The sequence below is a fragment of the Apteryx rowi genome, unplaced genomic scaffold (genome assembly GCF_003343035.1).
Source record: "Apteryx rowi isolate R43461 unplaced genomic scaffold, aptRow1 scaffold_301, whole genome shotgun sequence".
Taxonomy (NCBI): Eukaryota; Metazoa; Chordata; class Aves; order Apterygiformes; family Apterygidae; genus Apteryx; species Apteryx rowi.
Window position 1 is genome coordinate 501,918 of NW_020449431.1, and position 23,892 is coordinate 525,809.

The 23,892-nt window shown below is 35.7% G+C and overlaps 1 protein-coding gene across 1 annotated transcript in view; it reads left to right on the top strand.

Moving 5' to 3' along the window:
• Nucleotides 1–23,892, top strand: part of LAMA2 (laminin subunit alpha 2) — a 288,465-nt gene that overhangs the window by 60,296 nt on the left and 204,277 nt on the right. Inside the window, exons 8-11 of the mRNA XM_026070008.1 lie at nucleotides 1,018–1,117; nucleotides 6,828–6,988; nucleotides 10,717–10,857; nucleotides 12,244–12,417. Of these exons, the coding sequence (XP_025925793.1) occupies nucleotides 1,018–1,117; nucleotides 6,828–6,988; nucleotides 10,717–10,857; nucleotides 12,244–12,417 (576 nt within the window). The remainder of the gene's footprint in view (nucleotides 1–1,017; nucleotides 1,118–6,827; nucleotides 6,989–10,716; nucleotides 10,858–12,243; nucleotides 12,418–23,892) is intronic.

Consider the following 23,892-nt stretch of genomic DNA (forward strand, 5'->3'; position numbering starts at 1 on the left):
TGGATTTTATATTAGGTTGCATTGTCAGTATGGGCTGCGCCTGTGCTTTAAATAGCTGCACTATTAATATGTGCTTAAATTCCTGATATTTTGTCAGTATAGTTTCAGTTGAGCAAAGCATGGTGTTTAGTCTGATTACACTTCATTCTCAAACACAGAAAACATCATCATATAATGATAATTAAAATCTCTTTGATATACTGTTTTTAGCCTTGGAGCTTGTAGGAGTACTGATCTCTTTTCAACAGTGGGGAACTTCCTTGATTTGTTTATCTAAATCAGATTATCCAACTAATAGTGATCATATCTATCCATATATACATAAACATATATTTACATGTGTGTATGTGTGTGTATATACACACACACACATATATACACACACGTACATATATACATGCATGCATACATTTCATAAACATACATACATACATACACACACACATTTAGTTTCTGTAGAACTTCTAGTTTATATCCCCAATGTGATATTACACTAAAATTTTAATTTTGTTGAGGTATCGTTTTCAAGAATGAAAGGAAATTGTTCTGTTGTCTAGTGGTCACTTTTATTCACGTATCCTTTTCTTTAGTTCCTACATTTGTCTCATGTTGGACAGAATAACTGAATTATTTGTTAGTATTACTTTATACCATATATTTTAGGTAGTGAATGTTTAAAATCTACTTTATTATTTTTAGTTATAAAAAAGACAATTAGTATTTATATACAGCTGTATTTTTTGTTGAAAACATATCTGTGTTTAAATTACCTACATACGTTTAATACCTATCTAAAATGCAGTGTTAATGCCTAGACTGCATGGGCTAAGTGAGGCAGCTGCTTCATTTTTGTTAGAATGCAAGCCACCTACACAGAATATGCTTCTCTCCTAATTGTAGTTTAAAAAAGAAATAAAAGTTTCCAGTTATTAAAGGTGAAGTTTTGTTTTGTAATTTTTCTGTTTACTTTTGTAAATAATGAATAATGAATTGTAATTTCTCTGTTTACCTTTATAGGTATTGCCAGATAGCCCAGATCCATGCCAGCCATGTTCCTGTGATCCAAATGGGTCTTTACATGATACCTGTGTCAAAGATGAGAAACATGCAGAAGGAGGTGAGATCCCTGACAGATAATGACAGTAAAGCTTAAGTTCAGCAGTGATCAAAAAAAGCTGAATCACATTTGTCCTTCCCTGTGTTAACTCTTTAAAAAAATCATATCACAGGAGATTTTTGAAAATTTACTCGTGATCAATAATCCACCTGCATTCTTGTGAAACTTTTATTTGGAAATTCAGGTTTTATATTCCCAGATTTTCTGAGGCATTCTTTAAGATTTATGGCTTGCAACCATGGGTACGTTTGGGGGAGTATTACCCAGAGAATATATTTGAGAATTTTGGCTTTAAAGAGCTTTCTTCTTCAACAACAGCGGTTAAAACTAGCACAACCTTAATCTTTTCATCTCTCTTCTTCTCTATGTATATTTGCATTTGAAACCTAGAAAAAAAAATGTTTGAAAGGAGTCATATTTATATGCTGTCTATATTATTAATGTAGGATTACAAGCTCTTCACTGTAGTCCTGAAGAAGCTATCTTCAAATAGAGAATAAACTGTTTTCTTGTGCTTTGGAAATAATGGATTGCAGTACTTAGGGGKTTTTTTTTGCTAAAAAGCTTCTGAAAATACAGTAGGAAGGCAAGAAGAAAAATCAAGGTCAGTTCTTAAGAGATTTTTTGATTGGGCTAAGTGCCAGCTATTGACAAGAGATATTGTAGTGATCTCTTTTTAAAAAAGAGATCAATGGAATGTAGAAGGAGCACAGCAGAGTTGTAAATATAGAGCCCAGAGGTGAGAAATCTACTATAATAACCATGTACTGATTACATTCATTCAATAAAATGATTTAAGTTTCTACATAGAATGATAGAGCTTGATTAATATTGTAGTGAAAGGGATGGTCTATCACACAGATTAATGGGAAAGACAGTAGAAGTAGAAGAGAACATGACTCCCAAAGCTAGAGAAAACACAAAAAGACAGTGTGATGTCTTTAGCAAATCTGTGAGTAAGAGTGTACATGTTACAAATGAGACACTTAACAACAAAAACTCTCATACTATTAAAAAGGACAGTTTTTATTCAAGCATTTACCCCTGCTGTCATTCAGTTCCCTTGTAAAATACCGAGACTATGATCTTGAGATGGGAGAATGATTAATTCAAAGAAATACAGTGTCCCATCTGCATATTAGAAGGACATGAAGGAATCTCTTTATAATTGACCAGGCATTGTTTCAGGAGAAAAAGAAGTATTTTTGTATTTTAAGCATGTATAATTTCCTTTTCAATCAGCCTAGTATACTTTGTCCTCATGTTTCTCTCATTATTCTCAAATGAAACATTATTATTCTAGCTTATATATTATATTTTTATTTTTGAATCTCCAAGAATGCTTTTTTTCTTTTGTATCAATGTTGTATGGTATGTTCATGAATACTATAGATAAAAGCTAGAGTCAGAAGCTTTTAGTGAATTGTAGTAGGTTCACAAACTTTGGTATCAATAAGTTAAACTCTGATAAAAATGTTTCTAGGTTTTATAGTTGAAAGGCACTAATCCACTGAGTTTTAAAACTGAACTTACACACCTATGTCCAATTCATGCTGATAACTTGACCATCACTGATATTGTGAGCACTTGTAATTGTCCTTACGGAAGAGAAGATGGTACCTATACATACTGAATTGGTCTACACTCCAGTAACAGGCATTCTCAGTGAATCAATATTCTTGTTTCTAGCCATAGTGATTAGACTTTAACAAATAGCCTTGTAATTTGGCTTTTAAGCACCTGTAAGAGCTATGAAGTTTGGAAACTTGCAGAATTTCATGACTCAGAGGCTGTCATGCAGTCAAGTTTTTTCCCTCTGCTATTTCTTTATGCATAATGAAATCCCAATTCCCAATCCAGACATTACCATCTTCATTCAGGCTTCATAGTACTTTGCTCAGCAAGCAGTCCCACTGACTTCCATAAGATTATTTTGGGGGGAATTAATGCACTTGTTAAAAAAAATTGAAAATGGCAGAGGTCATTCTTTGGATTGTCAGTTTTTTTCAAGGGTCTGGTGCATGCTTTGCATGCATACAGTTTTAAAAGATTGGAAGAATGGGAGAAAACTGACTGATAAAACTCCTAGTTCAAGATGACTCATCCTCTAGGAAGAACTTTTCAAGCCTCTGTACACTCCAAGATAGGACAGAAACTGATAATGTTCAGGTAGAAAACAATGAAGACCAGCTTCAACAAATAAAGCCCCACTCAAACAAGGTCTCTGAAGTAATCAGACCAAAAGCAAAAGATGATGTGCTTCTATCAAATGTTAGTTCTTTACAAAGAAGAAAAACAACCCTGAAACATCCTGCCTTAAATTAGAACGTAATTAGGATGTTGACATAATATGTATCACAGAAGCTTGGTGAAAGATAATCAGTGGGACACTGACAGGAATTTACACATTACATAGGAAAGACTAGATCTTGCCAATATGGCAGTGCTGTAAGTTATAGAAGGCATTGAGCGCAATAAGATATATAGGCCAATCATCTCAACAAGCTTAAGAGGCAGAAGAATATATGACTGTTAGTAGTCTCTACAGTTGCCTCTCTCAATTGTGGAATGTGAGGTCTCTTAATAGATGATGGGCTTAATCAACTACTGTATTCACTGGATAACAAAGCAGATTGCTGGGCTGGTGATAGTGGATTTTTCAATCCTGCTATCTCTTCCTCAGCTGCAGGGAAAGGAAAGAGAAGGAAGGGGAAAGTTCTTGCTGGGGAACTAAAAAAAGTGGACTGCCTGGGCAGTGGAGGAGAAGCTATAGATTCAAATGAATATTGGGAGTTGTTCCACACCGAGGCATTTAATAGAATTTGTATTTGCTGAGACTTGACTTGTGAACTCTAAGAATGAATACTTGAAACTTTCAAATTAAATGAGCCCACTTCTAAAGAAGCAGACTTGCCTGTGTCTTTTACTGCTAAACTCTGTTATATAGCAAGATATTTTCATATGGAGAAACAGAGGTTTCTCTAGTACGGCAAAAGTGTCTGACTGGGATACTATTGCACTGAGACAGTTTACAAAAGTGCCTCCTGTGGCCTCCTGTGCTTCAGGGGCTCACCAGTGGCTAGCTGAGAGGGTGACTCAAAGATTTGGGCAGCAGCTGGGCCACAGGCACCAAGACCCATGGAACATGTGTTTTTGTGATAGTAAGTAACACAGAAACTTCATGCTCTGAGTTTCCATTCATAATTAGGACAGAACAAGAAGGTGACAGTCAATGTGATATGCTACAGGAGATCGGAGAGTTAGCAAGGGTAGAGAAGACAGATTGAATTCATCTCTGTGTAGATTAACAGATAATATTTTAAACTCCTGTAGGTGACTGCTTCTTCAAAAACCTAATTAGAGAATCCATAAAAAGAGCAGTAAGTCTGGATTTATGCATGAGGAACTGGTTTAAAATCTTCCCCTTGAAGAACACTCAAATTCAACGTTCTTGTAGGAGTCCGAAAGCCCCCCCTAAAAACTGATTTCATCAAAATAAGAAATGTTGTTAAAAGAAAATCAAAATGAACAGTCCAAGGATTGGCAAGCAATGGCAGGCATGATTTTACAGACCACATATTAGGCAATCAGAGAAGAGGCATTTCTCTAATCCAAAGACTCAAGCAACATAATTAAGCTATGAAATGAAATGAAATGAAATGAAATAAAATAAAATAAAATAAAATTTATTTAGGAGCTAAAAAAGAAATTTCCTTCAAAAGCAAAGTTATACCCAGTTGAGGAAATGGACATAAATTGTGACAGTTTCTATAAGATCATATTCTTAATAACACATCAAAATATTTTAAGGAATAATTTGGTAAATGCTTCATTGTTACTAAGTACTTCTTCAGATAAATCAGAATAAAAAAGACTGCTAGAGATTCAAATTCTGTAGGGTTTAAATATGATTAAGGTGTAATCAGTTAATAACTGGAGATCTCAAGAAAGAAAAGGATATAGCAAAAAAGCTAGAAGAATTCTTTGTATCGGTGAGTAGAAAAACTCAGGGAATTTCCCACTTGGGAGTCTTTGTTCACAGGAACAAGTCAGAAGAACTGTCTCAGATAGAAGTGTCAGTTTTAGAACAAGCTGATAAAAGAATAATAAAAAAATCTGGCCTAGGTGAGATTTATTCATGGCTTCTGTAGATAGTTAAAAATGAAATTGCTGAAGCCTGAGTATACTTTATAATATGTTGTTTTAATTGACATTAGTATCTCATGAATAGAAACTGTTTGTCCAATTTATTAAAGGGACACCTAGAAAAAGGGGATTCCAGAAAGCTAAAATCAGGAGGTCTAACTTCTGTACCAAGCAGATCAGTAGAACAATAAAAGATATATGCCATTACTGAACTGTGGCTAAAATTCCATCTAATGGGCAAAATTTAAGATAACTTCTTTTGTGGAGGGAAGTGTTCCTCATGAATCTATTTAAAGGAGTTAGTGAACATGTGAACAAAGGTTCATTTGATTAATATTGTATTTTGATTTTCAAAAGGTTTTGATGAGGTCCTTCACCAAAGACCATTGAAGAAGCTATAATGGGGTAAGGAGGAAAGGTTCTGTCATGGATTAATACTACTTAGAATAAGAATAGATAAGAATAAATGGACTGTTTTTACAAAGCAGAACGATCTGAGACATTCAAAGTAATCACATAAAACTTGGAAAAGGAATGAGTAAGAAAGTGGCAAAGTTTGTAGATACAACAAAAATCTTTAAATGTAGAAAAATGAAGTGCAAAATGTTCAGAAGGATCTCAAGATAGTCAGTGACTGGGAATAAAATAACTGATGGATTTCTATAGCATTTAAATACCAAGTAGAACACAGAGGAAAGCAGTTCTACTTGTACGTTGATTACARTGATTTCTAAATTAGGTATTACCACTCATGAAATAGGTCTTAGAATTACTTGGGATTGTGCTCTGCCTGTATTAACTCAGTGCTTGCTCAGCAGTAGTCAAAAAGGTCAACAGAGCCTTAGGAAATTACTGATGTTTTAAGAACAAAACTAAAAATATCATCGTGCCACTTATAAGTCCACACTGTACACTCCCTCCCCCTTAAATAATTTATTAGAACTCAAAATAGYGCAGAGAAGGACAACAGGGATTTTCAGCTATACAGAGCAGTTTCTGAGTAAAGAGATATTGAGTAGGCTCTAGGTGTTTGTGGCATAGAAAATAAAATTGTTATGTGGGATATGATAGAGGTATATTGACATCACAGATGACATGAAGAGAGTGAATGGGAAATGGTTATTCACCATTTTCTATGATACATGAATTAGAGGACAATAAATACAGATTTAACATACATGAAATGTTTTTTCGCACTACACATGGCTAAATGTAGAACTTGCTGCCATGAAACTTTACAGATTCTGAAAGTAAAAACAGGTTCAAATGCAATTAAACAAGTTAATGGAAGAAAAGATTTTCAGGGACTGTTAGGTGCAAAGACCTAGGCACAACTTTAAGGTTAGAAGATCTACAATCTGCAGATTCCTGCAGATTTCAAATCACTATACACTCAGCTCTCAGACAGGATACTGTGTTAAGTAGGTGTATGATCTGACCCAGAGTGGACACTCTCATATTACTCCTACCAAAGGTGTTGCTTTGAGCACTCTAGCACACATATCTGATGATAATAATGATAAATCAAATATGTGTCTCATGTTTTTTCTTTCTCTCCCCATAGATATGTTGCCTGGATTCTGTCACTGCAAGACTGGCTATGCAGGAGAGAGCTGCAATGGATGTGCTTTGGGTTACACAGGATATCCTGCCTGCCTGCCCTGCAGCTGCTCCCTGAAAGGCAGCGTGAATGTTGACCCTTGTGTAGGGCTCTGCATCTGCAAGGTATGGATGTCAAATTCTTCTGGGCCACAGGAAGAGACCAGTGGTATTGAAAGACTGCAGTCAGTGGAGTTATGATGGTGTTCCACTGTCCTAGTCAGCTGTGTGGATGTCCATATGCCAGTCACTTCTCATGGGACACTTGTTTTAGGTCTCTTGAACTCTTTTGATTGTCTTGGGTCATCTCAGTACTCATTGTAATTATAACAGGTACCTAGGAGTCAGGYGTGTAAGCCAGTCATGTAAGTCCTCTAGAAATCTGCAAAGAGATACTTAAGCCTGTGAATCATTTGTTTCAAACTCCCAGAAACTATACATTTACAGTACTGTGAGCTGTAAAAATAGCCAGTACTTCAAAAGAACAAATGTGGTGAACTGCTGATGTATTAAAACAAACAAAAAAAAMCATATAGCATTTTAGGGATTGTCATGAGGGGTATAATCCTCTTTTCTTGCTAAATTTTGAACTGAGAATATTCTTTCTTGCCTTGGGATGCTTGTTTAGAAATCTCTAACGTATTTAGTTTAAAAAAAATTCCATTAGACTACAGGGACTTTTCTGTAGGATGCATTTTTTAATTTCTATGAAGGAAGATCAAGAATGATTTTCTCTGTATGCTTGCATATACCTCCAGCAAATTATATATTGATATCACATTGAAATAAACACTATTTTAAAACCACATACATCCACTTCTTACAAAATATCTAAATATCAGAAATGCTTTTGAAAAGCTGATGCTCTGAAAGTYGCAGTTTAGTAAGTCACCAAGCATATGCCCAAAGGACAACTGATGATACTATGGGTTACTTTTCCTGTGTTGTACTTGTGGGAGTTTTCTTCCAATATTTAATTAACAGAATTGGACAGAAATGTAAATACAAAAAAACTTATATTCTTAAGCACAAGAATGTACGAAAGTACTTTGCTCTATCAGCTCATGCTGCATACACTTTTAAAAGTTCTGGGGTGACAGCTGAATAGCACTGAAATCTATCCAGGGTATTAACCTTATCCCCACTTCATATAAACTCAAATGCTCTCTGTTAGAAATAAAATCTGTCCATATCAGAGTTCTAATTCCCTGGCTACCAAATCTAGAAGATCAGACAAGGGGTACTTTTGCTATGTTCTGACTTGAAAGGGAGCTTTGATGAAGGTGTCATAAGCTAAAAAGAAGATACCCACTGCTGAATGATTTTTATTATTATGGCATTATTTGTGTAATACTGAACTGGCCTGTTGGTATAATCAAACCAAAATAACAAATACAGAATAGAGATACTGTTCCTATCCCAGAAAGTCCGTACTGTATATGTTTTTTCTTCCCCAGTCATCCTTTGTCTCCTCTCTGCTCCTCTAATTCCTTTTTAAGTGCTTATTGGGGAAAAAAGATAGCCTTTGCAGATAGCTGAGATACTGATGCACACACATTTATTTTCACTAGCAGTCTTCAAATTCAAATCAATGCCGATTATGGTCAAGGGGATGCTGAAATCATCAGATTACTTATGCTCTATATGAAGAATAAAGTGGGATGTCTGGACAAGTTAATAACAGGGCTTAGGAAAAATGCTTCCCTTCTCTTAATCACATCTTTCAATTAAATATAATGAGCTCTGAAATTTGCTAAAGATAGTTTTCTTCTTAAGGAAATTGGCTGCTGAAAAAAATTCCTAGGATGAAAGGCAAAATGTGACAAAGTGGGCATTAGATTGTTATCTTTATCACATCAGCCAGAGTAAACTAAAGTACAGAAAGGTGAGGGACAAGTGTAAGTGACAGTTTTATCACTGATTATCAGAGAAAATTTCTTGAAGGTACATGGTTAAAATCTCATTTTTATGTAATTTAAAACTGGACTGAACATGGTATTCAGAAATAAATTAGACTGCAGAAACATTGCTTCACTGGCTGGAGGATAGGTTAGATCACCTTTCCAACTTCATGCTTTATGTGTCTATTATTCAGTGAATTTACTACCTGCTCATGAGAATGATACAGGTTTTACTCACTGAGGATGTGCTTGTGACTGCAGAGTAGGATAGTGTTCTGCTGTTCATTTAAACAAATACTTGTGCTTTGCAGCTCTCTTCTTTTTTTTCTCCTTCCTACTCTGCACACATGAARCACCTCAGCAAGGAACTTTTTAGGAGCAGGGTGCATAATTCTGTTTTCTAGAATTGTGCATGTGAGCATTTGAGTGCCTGCAAGTTTCCAAAGGCTGTCTCACATTGTTTTTCATGTAGAGCATAAATAGCTGGGTGATTTCAACATACCTATGACTATAATGTGCACTGATACTAGTCATAAGATTGTTGGTGAAAGTGTAAAAATACCATCCTTGAAATTAAAGAGATGTCAAAGTTAAAATTTATTGACTGCTAGCCTTGAAAATTGTGTTGAAGAGATGTTTTGTTTGTTGAACAGACAGTATGTGATGATGTTGATTGATGACATAGATACAGCACAGCTATAGAGGTACAGCAACATTATTTTGCTACACGTCACTGTATAATAGTATTCACTGTGTACAGTGAAATCCTATTTATCTTTTCGTTTTGTCTTCTTTTCTTTACCTGTCCTTTCTCCCCCCTACCCCCCACATCATCCCTATTATCTCTTAATCCACCTATGCTTTCCTTCTTTCCCGTACCACCACATGCTTTACCTTACTCTCTCCGTCTTTCCCCCGTCTTGGCCAGGAGGCTGTCAAATGGCTTTTTGCTGAACTTATTTCAAGAGCTATACAGTTAAAGCAGTCCTAGACTACACAGTGTGGGCAGGCTTTTTATAATGTTTTCATTCTCTGCTGACTTGGAGCCAACATTTGGTTCTGTGTGCATACCATAGAGTATTGTGTCCAGGATTAAAGAGACTGTATATAAAACACTTTTGAGAGGGAAAAAATTTTATGGCCTATCTTGGGGAAAAAATACTGAATTAATAAGCCAGTACCACGGTGTGAGCCTTTTGTAATGTACTCCTTGTAGAAAAGCTAGCCTTATGTTTGCCTGTTGATTTATTTTGTAAATTGATTTATTGCATAAGGGTAGCAGGACTTCCTGCACAATGTAAGAATTCTCTGAAAAATATAATTATGAAATGCTATGTTTAGAATCTTTCATGTACATTTAGTGCCCTGACTGTGCAGGAGAAGAGTTTGCAGACCTGGCTGCATGGTTGGCAAACACGTGCAGTCACGGAAGGGAGAAATGCAGGCCTTGCTAATACTTGGATTTAGCCTGAATTCAGCTAGTCATGACAGGCCACTGAAAAACTGATATGCTGAAGGATTGATACAACTCGTACTTGCCTACCTATAGTTTGCATCAATTGAGCATGCACAGTTTTTATCAGCCRTACCTACTAGCTACAGCTGTTAAGGCCACATCACTAGGTCCCATATTTCCTTCCTCTCTTGCTCCTTTAATTGTACAAGAGATTAATTAGAATGTTGCCTGAAATCAAGTAGGTATATTCATGTAGAGGAAGAATTAAAATCTTAAAATGTCCGAATTCCAGATTCTGTTATTTTCATGCTGCCAGATTAACTTCTATTGTGTAGAAGATTTGGTTCTAATATTGACAGATAAGAGTGTTTCCTATAAATGTCTTTTTAGCCCTGCATGAAAGCAAAAGTTAGTAAAACCTGGGGGTCTCGGGGGTCTCAGTGGTCTCAGGTTCTAGTCTGTGACAGCTGAAGTAATATTCCAACGTGCATTTCCAGGAAAATGTTGAAGGAGAAAACTGTGATCGTTGCAAACCAGGTTTCTTCAACCTGCAGCAAAATAATCCCAAAGGCTGTGAAGAGTGTTTCTGCTCTGGGAAAACAGACATCTGCATAGACTCTCACTTTACCTACAGAAGTGTAAGAAAATTTGTAAAATATCACTGTATAAATATGTCATTAGTTTTGTGGTTTTGTGTGTTGTCACTGTCCACTATCACCTATTATAAAATCATGCATATTCTTTCATGCCACATAAGTCTTCTCATTTATTCAAATGAAAATGCTTATAAGCTTTTTTTCTTTTCATTGTGGGAAAGTTCTGAAAAAATTGCAATACTGCAAAACAAATCATAACAGTCACAAATGAAGCTGTGCATAAACACAGTCCTGGAATATGCAGATATAATCAGTCTTGATTTAAATGCACCATGTTCATATAGCAGCCTTCTTTCCAGATTGTTATTAAATTACCAGACCTGAAATAATTAACAAATTTGAATCATTAAATGTACCACACACAGCTTATGTAAGAAAAAGGGATGCTTACAGGGACATTTTGAGTGAATTTCTTTTGTACACTGCATCCCTATGGAAGAATGTGAAAGTTCAATGAACCTACTGTTCTTATGTGCAAAATCTTGCTGTAGAAAAATGTCTTTAGCATGCAAATATGCTCTAAACTTTAAATAAGTTCTCAAAGCTTGGACACTGGTTCCACTGTAACGGATGTATGCTACATATTCATGCCTGTAGATCTAGCCTGGGAAGTGTGTTCCGGGTCTACTATCTCCTTGTCTTGTCTGTATGCTGGAAATCTGAAAGTAAAATATGCCTGTGTTTATTTACATGCGAGCATCTGAAAAATTTTCCAGCCCACAGCTGAGCTACTTCATTGTTCTGCTTGTATCCAGGCTCTGGAAGCCATGCTTGTAGGAACACTGTTACTTCTATACTGATTCATTCCTGGTTATGGGATTTCAGAAATTCAAGTTCTGGTGCTTTTCAGCTTTGCTTTGGGTTTGCTGTCTTTCTAAAAATTGAATATTCGAACTTGTAAGTTGTAAGGCTTTAGAATTACAAACTATTATAAACTATGCTGTCTACAGCAATCAGAAAATATATATACATTTTTCAGTTCATCTTCCATACCTTCTGTGACTGATATTATTTAGAGAAAACTTGTATAATATTTGCAGAAATCATTCTTACTCACACAATTGTGAGTAAGATAGAATTTCCTCCTGTCTCTGGGTGATGTGAAAGCACTGGAAACAAATACTTGCATGTGGTAGTCAGTTAACTTCTGACAGCCAACTGAGGAGTTATAATTCCTTGTTGCATACAATAAGAATAGTGTTTGCCATTATTATCCTGTTACTTCCTCTGTTCCTAAACTGCTATTAATCATATTTGTAAACGTAATCAATCTTTTTTTTAAATGGAAGAATGAGAGACTGTGAGTATTTAGATGACCAATGTCTTGAATCTCATTGTAATGGGTAATTTTTTTTTCTGTCTTTATAGATAGAAGACATGAATGGCTGGTACCTGACGGACTTACCTGGTCTCATCAGAGTTACCCCCAAACAAAAGAGCTTTGGTGGACGTCAGCAGCTTAGCATCAGCAATGTGGCTGCAAGTAAAGTACTGCCACAGACTTATTATTGGAGTGCACCCAGTTCTTACTTGGGCAACAAAGTAAGTGCAGATGGTACTTGCCTAAATGCTAATTTGATTTATTGAGAGAGAAAAGAAGTAAGGCTTTGAAGGAGGGAGGGGTTGAGGGAGGAAAAAGCTGAATAGCTACTTGACCAGCAAGATTGCAAGCAGAAAGGAATGAGGCATATAGAGAGTCCTTGTGAGGCAAAAAATTAAGCAGAAAAAAATAATTAAGTTCTTTGACCTTGAGGCCTCTTCAGGCTTCTCCTGTCAGGTGCTAGAGAAGTCTATATAGTTTGCAGCATTGTTTCTTGAATGAATTGGCTAGCATGTGGTTCCGGTTGTCCTCTTTTCTTCCCATCTTGTGCTCAACTTTGAAAACGAGTTCCCTTGTCTGCTTTTCATAGATGCAGATAGTGTATCAGATGTTGTGGGGGTGTGTTACAAAACTTTAATGTTTGGCAAGAAACTTGTGTGTAGGGAGCTCTGCCCTGGGACTCAGAAAATGCTGTTCTGAGCTCTGTGCCAGTTCTGATGCGCATATTTATCCGCGTGTGCATGTGCGCACATACACACATATTCATGCCCTGCAGGTTAATGCCAAATATTTACTTTCTAAAGTCTCTGCAAGACTTCTTAGGTGCTTTAGTGGTACAACTATCAGGCGTCTCACCATTTCCGATATCATACATGATACATTCATGAAAATGCCATTTTTTTCCAGAGAGTAGAATTGAGGACTGAACGAGTCCTAACTTGAAGAAAGCTAAGCAGCCTTTTCTCTGGTTATGGTAAAATTTATCTGAAATGCGAACGCTAATATGCTTGAACACATTTTCCGTTGTAGTCTCTTCAGGGTAGTCAACCTCTTATTTATTTATTTTCTTCCTGCTGGCTGAAAATCAACATGACAGAAGGTAAGTGAGCATGTGGAAATTAAATAGCATCATTCCAAAGAATTGGGCATCCTGTTCATGGCTATAAATTGTTAAAGGTAGTCAGACTTACTCAGCTGTGCAAGGGAAAGATTTTCTCTATAATCTTCTGTACCTGGTCAACTTACCCTGTGATATCAACTGATACTTTTCCAGACAGAATTTCATCCTGTTTCTATTCAGTGAGAAAAATAATGGTAAGAATGTGTACAAATTACTTGAACGTGGAAGATATTTTTTCAGTGTAATTTGGAGGTCCTTTGTGGTTACTGTCAGACATCTCTGTATGAATGAAACAATTTGCCTTAATAACTGAACCATATAAATTTTTGATACTACAATAATACTGAAAGCACTCACAAATTACCACAGTACATCTTAACTGTCATGTTACATCAGGTAAATTATAGTCGTAATGACGTGCTTAGCCTGTGTGAGTTATGCGATGGAAAGGGAATATTGCAAGTTCTTATTTGTAAACTCAATAAAACATTTCTCTAAATAGCTGAAACTGGATTAAACCACCCTTTCTTGAGAGTGATTGCTAGCTATGTTACAATATAATAATTGGTATCTCATAGCAGGCAAGTTTCTTTTAAATTTTTTTGTCCTAGAAATGTAGAGAATGATTTAGGAAATCTTGTAGCTATAGATGTACACTTCTGTTGTAACTCACAAACCTAATGTCAGGGAAAACTGCCTTTCCTTTTTATTATTAAAATTATTGCTCTTAAATAGTATCCCCCAAAATAAAATTCAGTAACAAAAGGTAGTAACCATCTTTCATTTCCCGGTTTTCAAATATAGCCCAAGAACCTTGTTTAAAATAATTCTTTTAATATAAAGTTGACATATTGTCCATATGCCTCCACAATGTTGATTGCCATATGTATGCTATCTGCTTGTTTTATATCCCTCTTCAGATGCTTCTTTCAGATGAACAATGTGTTGTAAATAGGATACTCTTGAGTGTGCAGCCTTTGGCTTTTTCATCTTCATCTAAAAATGGATGACACTAGACTATGTGATACTGGTCTTTCACTGTGTCTCTAAGGAGACACTATAAATTACAAGAGACTGTAGGTAATGCAAGATTCTTGTTTCTGTCAAAGTGGGACAAGAACATAAGCAAATTAGATTAGCATCACCATCTCTTTTTGCTCTTCTAAATATACATAGTACTAACAAAATGTCAGCTAAGTGGGATTTTACTGAGCTTAAACTTTGTTGTACAGAACAATACAGAAACTTTTTTTGAGGCTAGACATTTTACATGCCTAACTATGTAGTATGTGTTTGAACTGAAAACTTGAAAACTTGTTGATTCAGAAGTTATTTGGGAGTAATTTGGAGGAAATTATTTTCTAGAAACTAGCAGATAATTTGGGAGAACAGATTTAAGATGGCTAGTATTAAGATTTTAGTAGCTATCATTAAATAGTTAATCTGTGCCTGCCTTTAGCATAGCCCACTGAACTAAGGATTGCAGCAATCATAAGGACTTGTGATCTGTTAGGACTTCTAGTTACCGAAAAATTTATTCTATCAAATCTAATTACATTTTATAGATATTTGAAAACCACGTTTGTTTTTTTAGCAGCTCCTTAAGTTATTTTGACAACAAATCTGTAAGTTTATTTTAAAGTTATGTCCATGCTAAAATATTTAATTGGYTTGTCTCAAAGCATTATGAGTTATATTCTGATGCTGTTTTATAAGAGCACTGAAAAGCAAGTACTACGTTACTTACAAATTAGATACTAAACTCAGCAGGATGATGTGAAACACATGTTTCTTTAAAATCAGTGCAGAAAGGTTAGGTGATCAAGACGTTTTGGAAGTCTTAGTTATGTATCTACTCTGCCTCTTTTCCTTTGGCATCTCTGAAAAAAGCAATTTGATAATTCCTGTCCTGAGAAGGAACCATTTACAATTAGCCAATAGCAAACATGACATGGTGCATATATAAAAAGACATATGACTTAGGCATATGACCTCCTATGTTGTGTCCACTTGTTACTCTGCAAGGAGACATCCGTCTTTGATAAGAGGAAGTCTCAGTCTCTCTGCTCCTGCAAATATAATCTTCTTTTCTTTGCTAAGGCCCAGCTTTAAACATGAAGGTGGAGATTTACCCTGCCTCTTTCAGATGGTTAGGGCACTGTCCTTAGTCAGCAGTCACAGGTAGGCAGAGGAGGGCCTGGAGTCCAGATCTCCCAACATTGCTGAATCTAAACGCTCAGCAGTCATGCAAAAATTAGGTGATGCATCCTCTAACTCCTCCATCTGGATTTTGAGTAGATATTAATGCTGCTGTTACTCCAATTGCAAACAACGTGGTAGAAGCCCTAAAACATCTCTGCTTTAAAACCCTATTTGGGTGACAAATTTTATATAGATTGAGCAGTTGCTTTCATTGGATGTAATTTTATGGGAGTAATTTGAAATAATTGCACAGCATGATCCCATTCAGTGTGAGTAAAGTTAATATAATTTGGTCCTTCATGAAGTAAGAATATGTTTGAAATTAAAGCCAAAGATGCTTGAGTAAAAAGCTTTGTTATCTCCGAAAAATTCTAGCTGATCGTGTCCATCAACTCCGTATACTTTTGAGCAGACACATGATGGATTCATTGTTCTTTCTCTGACTTAGAGGCAAGACACCAACTGAAAATTCAGTGTGAAATCTGTGCCTGCACTTTGAATAGTAAGGGTACTTGTTTGACTTAAGAGTTTTYTTATTTTGCCTATCTTTCATAATTAACTGTGTAACCTATTTGCTGACTGACAGAGGTCAATGTTTCTTTGTTTCCAAACATGAAGACACTGTAGTAAGCCTGTTGCCAATATGTATAAACATTAAAAATGTTTTGACCTTTAGTAAGTTCTCTACTGTGGAAAGCTGAAGATTGGGAYGGAGTGAGCAGCTTGTTTTGTGACATTTTATCTATTGCACACTGCCCAGAATACCTCATAGGATCAAATATTGAATTATAAAATAATCATAAGCTAGGTCTTTGTGGCTTTTATGTTTATTTCCTTCCATTTGTTTTCATTTCTTGGGCAATTCTAGTGCAAAAGGCAGAATAATGCAAAGCAAATTGCTGTCTACAGTCCCGGCGGGGGAGGCACAGCAGAGAGGGGGGTGAAACCCAAAGCATAAAGATGTGTAAATAATGCAATAATCAACTGGAACAGAAATGCCAAGATCAATTGTCCTAAATTATTAATGCATCTAAACCCATAAAGCTTCATTGAGTATTGTCATGATTTAAGTTTCAGATATCAAGACTTTCTAGTTCATAAGACATAATAGAGTTAGATCTCAATCTTTTTCTTGCTTTTACTGTGTGCCTTTAAGAGAGAGCARACTAACTTAACACCTGTTGGTATAAATGGCTGAGGTGAGAAATGAACTGGTGATGGAAGCTACTTTTTTCTGCCACCATTTTGGTCTGAGATTTGTAGGCCTCTCATGGAAAGCAGCGAGTGGCTTAGCCTGCATAATTCCATCAGTTAGCTACACCTTAAATTTAGCTAGTGAATGGATTTTCCTTAAGCAAATGTCTATATTCTTTTTATAGTCATGGAAGAGAAATAATGATTTTTAGGTGAGCTGGTGTGATCTTCCTTTAGTCTCTTTTAAAAAAAAAAACGCTTCTTTCTTTCAGCTGGTTATCTAGAGAATCTAGGCGCTACATTTAAAGGATTTGGTTCCCTAGTGGAGGCTGGTTGCCCAAGTCTAGGCAGACCACCATTAAATAACACAATGGCTGTGCTTGACGTATCTGCTAACTGTCCAAGTGATTTTGCTGCCATGATGACAAGTCCAGTACTTCATGTTGAATTGACTTGATGTATGCCCTCTGCACAGAAATGAGTTTCAGCCTCAGATTTTAATGTTTACAGAGAAGGTCTCTCAGCTAGCAAAGTGAAGAGATGAAGCAGACTGGGATGGAGAATGGAACATGATCCTCAAGTGTCATCCATAACATATCAAAAACAGTTTTGTGCAGACTTTTATACATTTCTTAGTACCTTTTAAGTTTGAGTGGGATGAAATAGGTAAGTTCTGTGCACATTATTCATATGTGTAAAAGAAACAGGAATAGGCCATCAGCAGCACATAATATTCCAGAAATCTCCATTCAGTGCAAAGTCCCTGAAGTTATTCAGAGGTGCTGCATATCCTCAGATTTCGTGTAAGCAGTGACCATTAGTAGTGCCAACACATGCCAGAAAATGAAGATGATTCTTTTGAAAAATGCTATTCTAAAGAAAACTAATTCAGGATCTTTTGGCTTCAGTATTTGAATGCATTCTTCTGATAAAAAGCTAATTTAGTTTATTGTTATGTTTTTGCTTTTTAACAAGTAAATCCTAAACCAATTCAAATAATATATTTTTATTTTAAATCACAATCTAAATTGCCTTGATGGAAATTAAGTTACCGTGGTAACCAGACTTAGTCAACAGTAATAAGCAGTCTTCAACATATACCAAGTGTGCTGTTTATTTTATTAGCTCTTCACTATAACTTCTAAAAATTATTTGAGTTAATAGCCAAATTCAGATACTGAAAGGATGAGACAAATATAATAGGAATAGCAGTGAAGAGCAAAACGTTTAAGATCAGAACAGCTGACTGATGCTTCCTTTAAGTTTACCGAATTCCTATTAAATAATTGGGTTTAGATTCTTTACCTTTGCTGAAATATTCTCAGCATGGCACTGAGAAATGAGATGGAATACTTTTATGCATTTTTGCACAGTTGTGGCTAACCAAAATCTGATTGATGCCCAGTACAAATTAAAATAATATCAGAACTGTCCTATTTGCAGTTCAGCTACCCCTGACTATAAAGAACCATCAAGATATAAGTGAATTTCACACACTTTTTTTCTTGTAACATTTTCTGGCAATGTTAGCCTGTTGGGATGGTTCAAGTATAGCCACTGTGATTGCAAGGAAAACTAAGGATGCCTATTATGCCCTTTTTGTGCCTTTGAAATGGGCTGAAACAGGACTCAAAATCTGGCTAGCTGAGTTCATTGACTACGGTACTACACATATCCTATGATATGTTTAATTTCCTTTTTGCTAAAATCATCTTATACTATTTTAGAGAAAAGAGGAAATTTATTGTTGGTGAAATTATTTCATAAATCTCAAGCGTCCTTTGGGTTATCTGCTTACCCAAGTCTGCCTTGAAGGCAAGAGTTTTAATCAACAGTGGCAGCAGAAAAATGGAGAAACAAGCAGAAAATAAAATAGTTTCAGAAAAGAAGGGAAGTAAAGGCTGGAGAGAGAATACTGAGGAGCCTTGGGAAATAGTGGTGAAGATAGTAAATTGGGGAATGTGCTTGCCAGATTGGAAAGCTTTCCTCTTCTTATCTCTGATCCCAAATAGTAAAATAATGAAGAATCCAACAAAGCAGAAGAAAAATAGAAAGGTCTGTGACTTGGAGAGAACTGTTATGCCTAGGGATTTGTGGTGAGTGCTGATCAACGTGCAGGAAGGATGGAGACAAAGGTACAACTCGCTTCTTCTAAACCAGAGATAGCTAGATTGAACAGTGGTTATTAAGTCTGCAAAGGAAATATGAAGTTTATGAAAGGGAGGATACACAGGGGTTTTGTGCCTCTTACATACCTTTGCATGCTGTGTGCTTCTTGAGTAAATAAGCATTTGTTTTGAAAATTATATTTGGAGTTACTTGCTGATCATAGGTTACCTGGAAGAAAAGAGCTTAGTGGAGTTTTGCTCAGCTTATCCAGTTATGTTAACCAGACAGAATTTATTGTCCAGAAATCTAGCTGAAATTGGGCTGCACAGGAGTATGATGAAGGAATCTAGGTCCGTTACTAAAAGGGTATATGTTAGAGCTACTGAAAGGTTATTCTCTAATTATGATAGAGAAAGAGTTAGTGCTTGGTTGAGTTTGCAGGGTTTCCTTTTACGAATAACTGAGTTGCTATTTCTGTTTAATTATAACTGCCCCCCAATTTTACTTTGAATTTAAACAAAATTCAAAATCTTCAAGTAGAGTGTAATTGAAATTGTTGAGTTTGTATGTCATTAGTAAAACTTCGTGATACCATTATGAGCTTTAGTTTTGTAATTTTGTGCTGTTCTACTTTTGCCTCCCACATCAAAAAGGCAGTAGGCAGAAGGGCAAATGTACTGAGAATTTCTGGTGCTGCACAAGAGAAACAGCTTTTTCTGTAAATCAGTTGTAGTACTTTCAATCTATGCTATATTGTTTATGAAGTCTGGCATACTCAATAGCTTTGCATCTGACAATCTCAAAATCCTCTTGACTGGGAGAATCTCCAAATGATAGATAAATACCATTATTTCCATTTTACATATGGTAATCAACATTACTGTTCCTCTTGTCTGTCCTTAGGCAGCTAACTTAGAAGTTTTAAGACCAAACCATTGAAGCACAGTTCATTGAATCTGGATGCCTAATCACCTGTGTACAGATACAATCAMGGGGTATATGTGTATGAATTTGTGCATGACACCTGTATTTATCTACAGTACCTGGTGTCATATAAAATTTCAGTTGGTACATATATCTGACTGACCTAATCCAACTAACTTTGCAATGGCATTTTACATCCATTATTATTAACAAAAAAGTCCAAGTGGTTTTGTATTATAATTTTTTTAAATTTCATTGACAGTAATTAAAGGCAAGAGTCACTCATTTTTAACACACAAAGCACTGGTGCTCACCAGTGTATAGAAGAAGGGAGAGTGGTGGTAGAAATGAATATTTAAATACAAATTTCTGTTATTATCAACCTTTCATCAGCAGTAGAAAAACTGAAAAATTAAAAGCATAATTCTCTAGATTTTATATATTCTTGACTTTTACATAAATGATTGGTGACTGATAAGGCCAATATGCTGTGACTGCCTTATACACTGTAATTTTCAGAGGGTGATATTCCATACTTACTGCATTTCTGGTAAGTCTGTAAAAAGCAAGCATCAAAATCGTCCATCACTTTGTACATCTTAGCTTAATACTAAAAAGAGAGAGAGAGAGAAGGACATCTTCAGGTAGTTAGTCTATTACTAGCATCACATTTAACATCATTGAAAATGATGGAAGAAATGAAAACTTTAAGCCTTTGACAGTGCAGCGCTTAAAAGGAAGTTTTCTGCATGGCTGCAAAATGCTGACAAAGAGTTGAAAAACCAAATGGTAACCAAACTGACAAGAAAGTAGCACAGGAGTGGGCAGAGGGTTGAATTACTGGTTTAGTTTTCATTTGTCTTTCATAGATTCATTATTGTAAAGATTTTAATATTGAGAGTCACTCACACTTTGATCTAATATCTGAATAGACTCTGAAGCATCCTTTAAATCCTGTATGTCCCTCTGTCTTATCTACCCTATCATTACCTGACTGTTAAAGATTTCTGAATGGGCCCATACTGCTTCATTAAATCCTTAGAAGTCCAAATGACCTCTATTCTCTTATGTTCCCATTTGGTTTACATACTGTAATTTAATCTTCAGTAGGAGGGTAAGATGGGGGCAAAGATCTTGTTTTCCAAAGAGAGACTCTAGCTAACTAGAGTAAATTTCTTTAGAAAGAACATCTCAGTGGAAATTTTAAATATTTTAAAAAGTTTCTTGAAGAGAGGGTTTCTCTAACTACAATATGAAGAATTTTGTCTCCCTGGACCCAAGAGACAAAAGGGTTAAGACCAGATATTTGGCCTATTGAAGGGAAAATCATGTGCTCGAACCCCACTCCGAACTGTGATGAATTATTAAACAAATGGTTTGTTGGGTGATAGAATATTACCTGCAAAGAGCTGCTCATCTCCTTGAGGCACATCCAGAGCTAACTGAATTGAGCCAATTAGACTGCCTGTCTCTTCAGTGAGTTGTGACCTATCAATGGTAATAGCTTATTATGATGATAAATGAACCCATCTCTCAAACTGAAGCCTGAATACACACTTCAGCAGTTTCCCTGAATCGCAGGGCCATTACCTCTCAACTTCAGATTGACAGGAGCAGCAGCAATGAGAGCAGATAGCATGCATGAGTAGACACAGATGATTGTTTTACCCAAATGAATGTATCTGCAGTTATTTTTGGTGAATTTTTTTTTTCTTCTTAATGGGCCTGCCTGAGCTTTCCATATTTTCGCTAGAAGTACCCAGCATTTCTCACAGCGTGTGCAGTACCACCGCTGTCTCCTGAGATGGCTAGATGAATTTCTGATTTGTATCTACATGCCTTTTCAGTCTCAGAAACACTGTGCATTGTCATACAGGAGAATATTTTTTTCTGACTGAAAAGTTTGTTTTACTTGTTTAGCCCTCTCAGCCCTATTAATTTCTCTTCCAGAAGTTATTTCCTGCGAAAAAGCAAGAAGATAGAGGAACTGTAACATTATCGGTATTTTTCATTAATTTATTATAAGGTTTTGAAACCTTCAAGTATCAAATATCATGAAATATTTAGAAGACTTCTGGACCCGTTCTTTGTTTGGTTTAACCATTTTTGGGGATGGGAAGTTTTTCCACAATAAAGGCAGTTGTTTCAACAGCTAACATTCTATATCAGTTTTCTTCTGGCTTTTTTCAATTAAGCATTTCAGTGTATTTTATGAATTAAAAATAACAGTGCCAGAGATATGTTCCTTCAGTTTACTGTCCTGAAAGAAGATTTTGGTTTTGTCCCTTTTTTAATGAAATTGTGTAAGAGAAATGGCTTGGTACATTCCCAAACAGTATGTCAGTTATCCACAAGAGAGCTGCAATCTGCTCTGAAGTGTGACCCAAAGTACTCCCTTGATGCAAGGCTAGTTTAAGCTGTGCAGCTAGGCAGTCAGCACAGCTGTCTTATATTCATGCTTCTCTTCAATAATATGATTCACATCAGATTTCCTGCGGTGTGTCCCGAAGAGCCATGCCTCACTGCAGTGCATACTTTACTGTGCAGTTAATAACAACTTCTACAGTTTTACATTTTTGCTTTGCAGGGAACTGGTTAGCAGGTTCACAGCAATATTAATGGATATAAATAAACTGAATAGTAATCCATAATTTTCCATCAATAATGTATCTTCTTTGAAAGATACCATCCAGAAAACCATAGCAGCAATTAGTATTTAATCTACTTCAGGGGTTTTTTGAACATCAGATGATCAAATATGTTATATTGAAGAGGAACTTTTTCTTATAATGTATTTTAAATTAAATGGATACAATACAGAGCTGTAGACATATCTAGGCGTTTTAAATGTTTGCCAAGCTAAAAGAACAGATGGAACACAAAAAAGTGAAATGGAAAAGAAATAGATCAATATCTGTTGTTATTAGCTATGGAAACAAGATTTCCTAACTTTCAAACCCAGGCAATCCAAATTGAGAAAACTGGTGGACTGAAACGACTTTGTTTAACTTACAAAGTAGATTTGTAACAACAGATGCCTTTAAAGCTAATCAAATAAATAGTTATGATGTTTGGTCAGCTGTATCTTATTATTTAAATGTTTGAGTTAATTCTGTTTAGTCTGCTGGGATGAAATGTCCTTTTGAGAAAGAACTTTCTACAGTTTTGATTCTGAGATTCGTCTCATGTGATGTGCAGTCCAATACATTATTCCTCTCTTTCAGAGATGATGCATAAGTTTAGTTTAGGTAGATGCACAAAAATCCACTTTTGTCACTCTCCTGTGTCTTTTGTTTTATGTCAGATAGATGTATATATACATATAAACATTTGAATACAAATAGCTTTATACATTTGTCTCGCCTGTCTAACAAAAATATGAATGTATGACAAAGAATACAAGAGAATAAAACTAGCTACATGGGATTAGAAAAAACCTAGAAGCTTACATAGTTGAGAATTTTTCATTAAAATACTCATTTGGATTTTTCCACCAAACATTTTCAGATTTTGTGTTAGAAAAATTGCAGTGACATAGTTTGTTTCAGATTTTAGTCAGTGGCATTGGCAGATCAAATCATTTGAGTCTGTCTGGCATTAATGGAGTTTTTCTGAGCTGCTTCAATGTGCCTTTGAGGATCTGTAGTCCRTGTTCCATGCCTTTCCTTTGTTTCTGAATGGTAGTAGTGGAAAAGTTTTAACATTTAGTGACAAAAACAACAGCTCAAAATCTCTTATTTTCACCATGAATATGATCAAGTAGATGACCTTACCACTCATCAGACTCAYAACGAACCTTCACAGAACTCGGTGTAACAAAAGATCCCTCTACCCACAAAATTCAAGGGGATAAATGGTAGCTTAAAGATTTGGGAGAGTCCCTAAAGCTCTACAAACCTCAGAATATCTCCTGACTGTCCCTGCATTGAGTCTCAACTTCAAAATAAATTGAAGTTCATCTTCTGTTTAGGGGTGGTCTCATCCACTCTGAAACTTGTATGAAAATGTGTGACAAAACACATTCACTAATACAATTTACAGAGTTTCAATCTAATGTATTTGAGAAATTTCCAAACAAAAGTATAATGCAATAAGAAAAACATTTCCAAATTTTCAGTGTAAATTTTTATAAAGAAAATCCAAAATT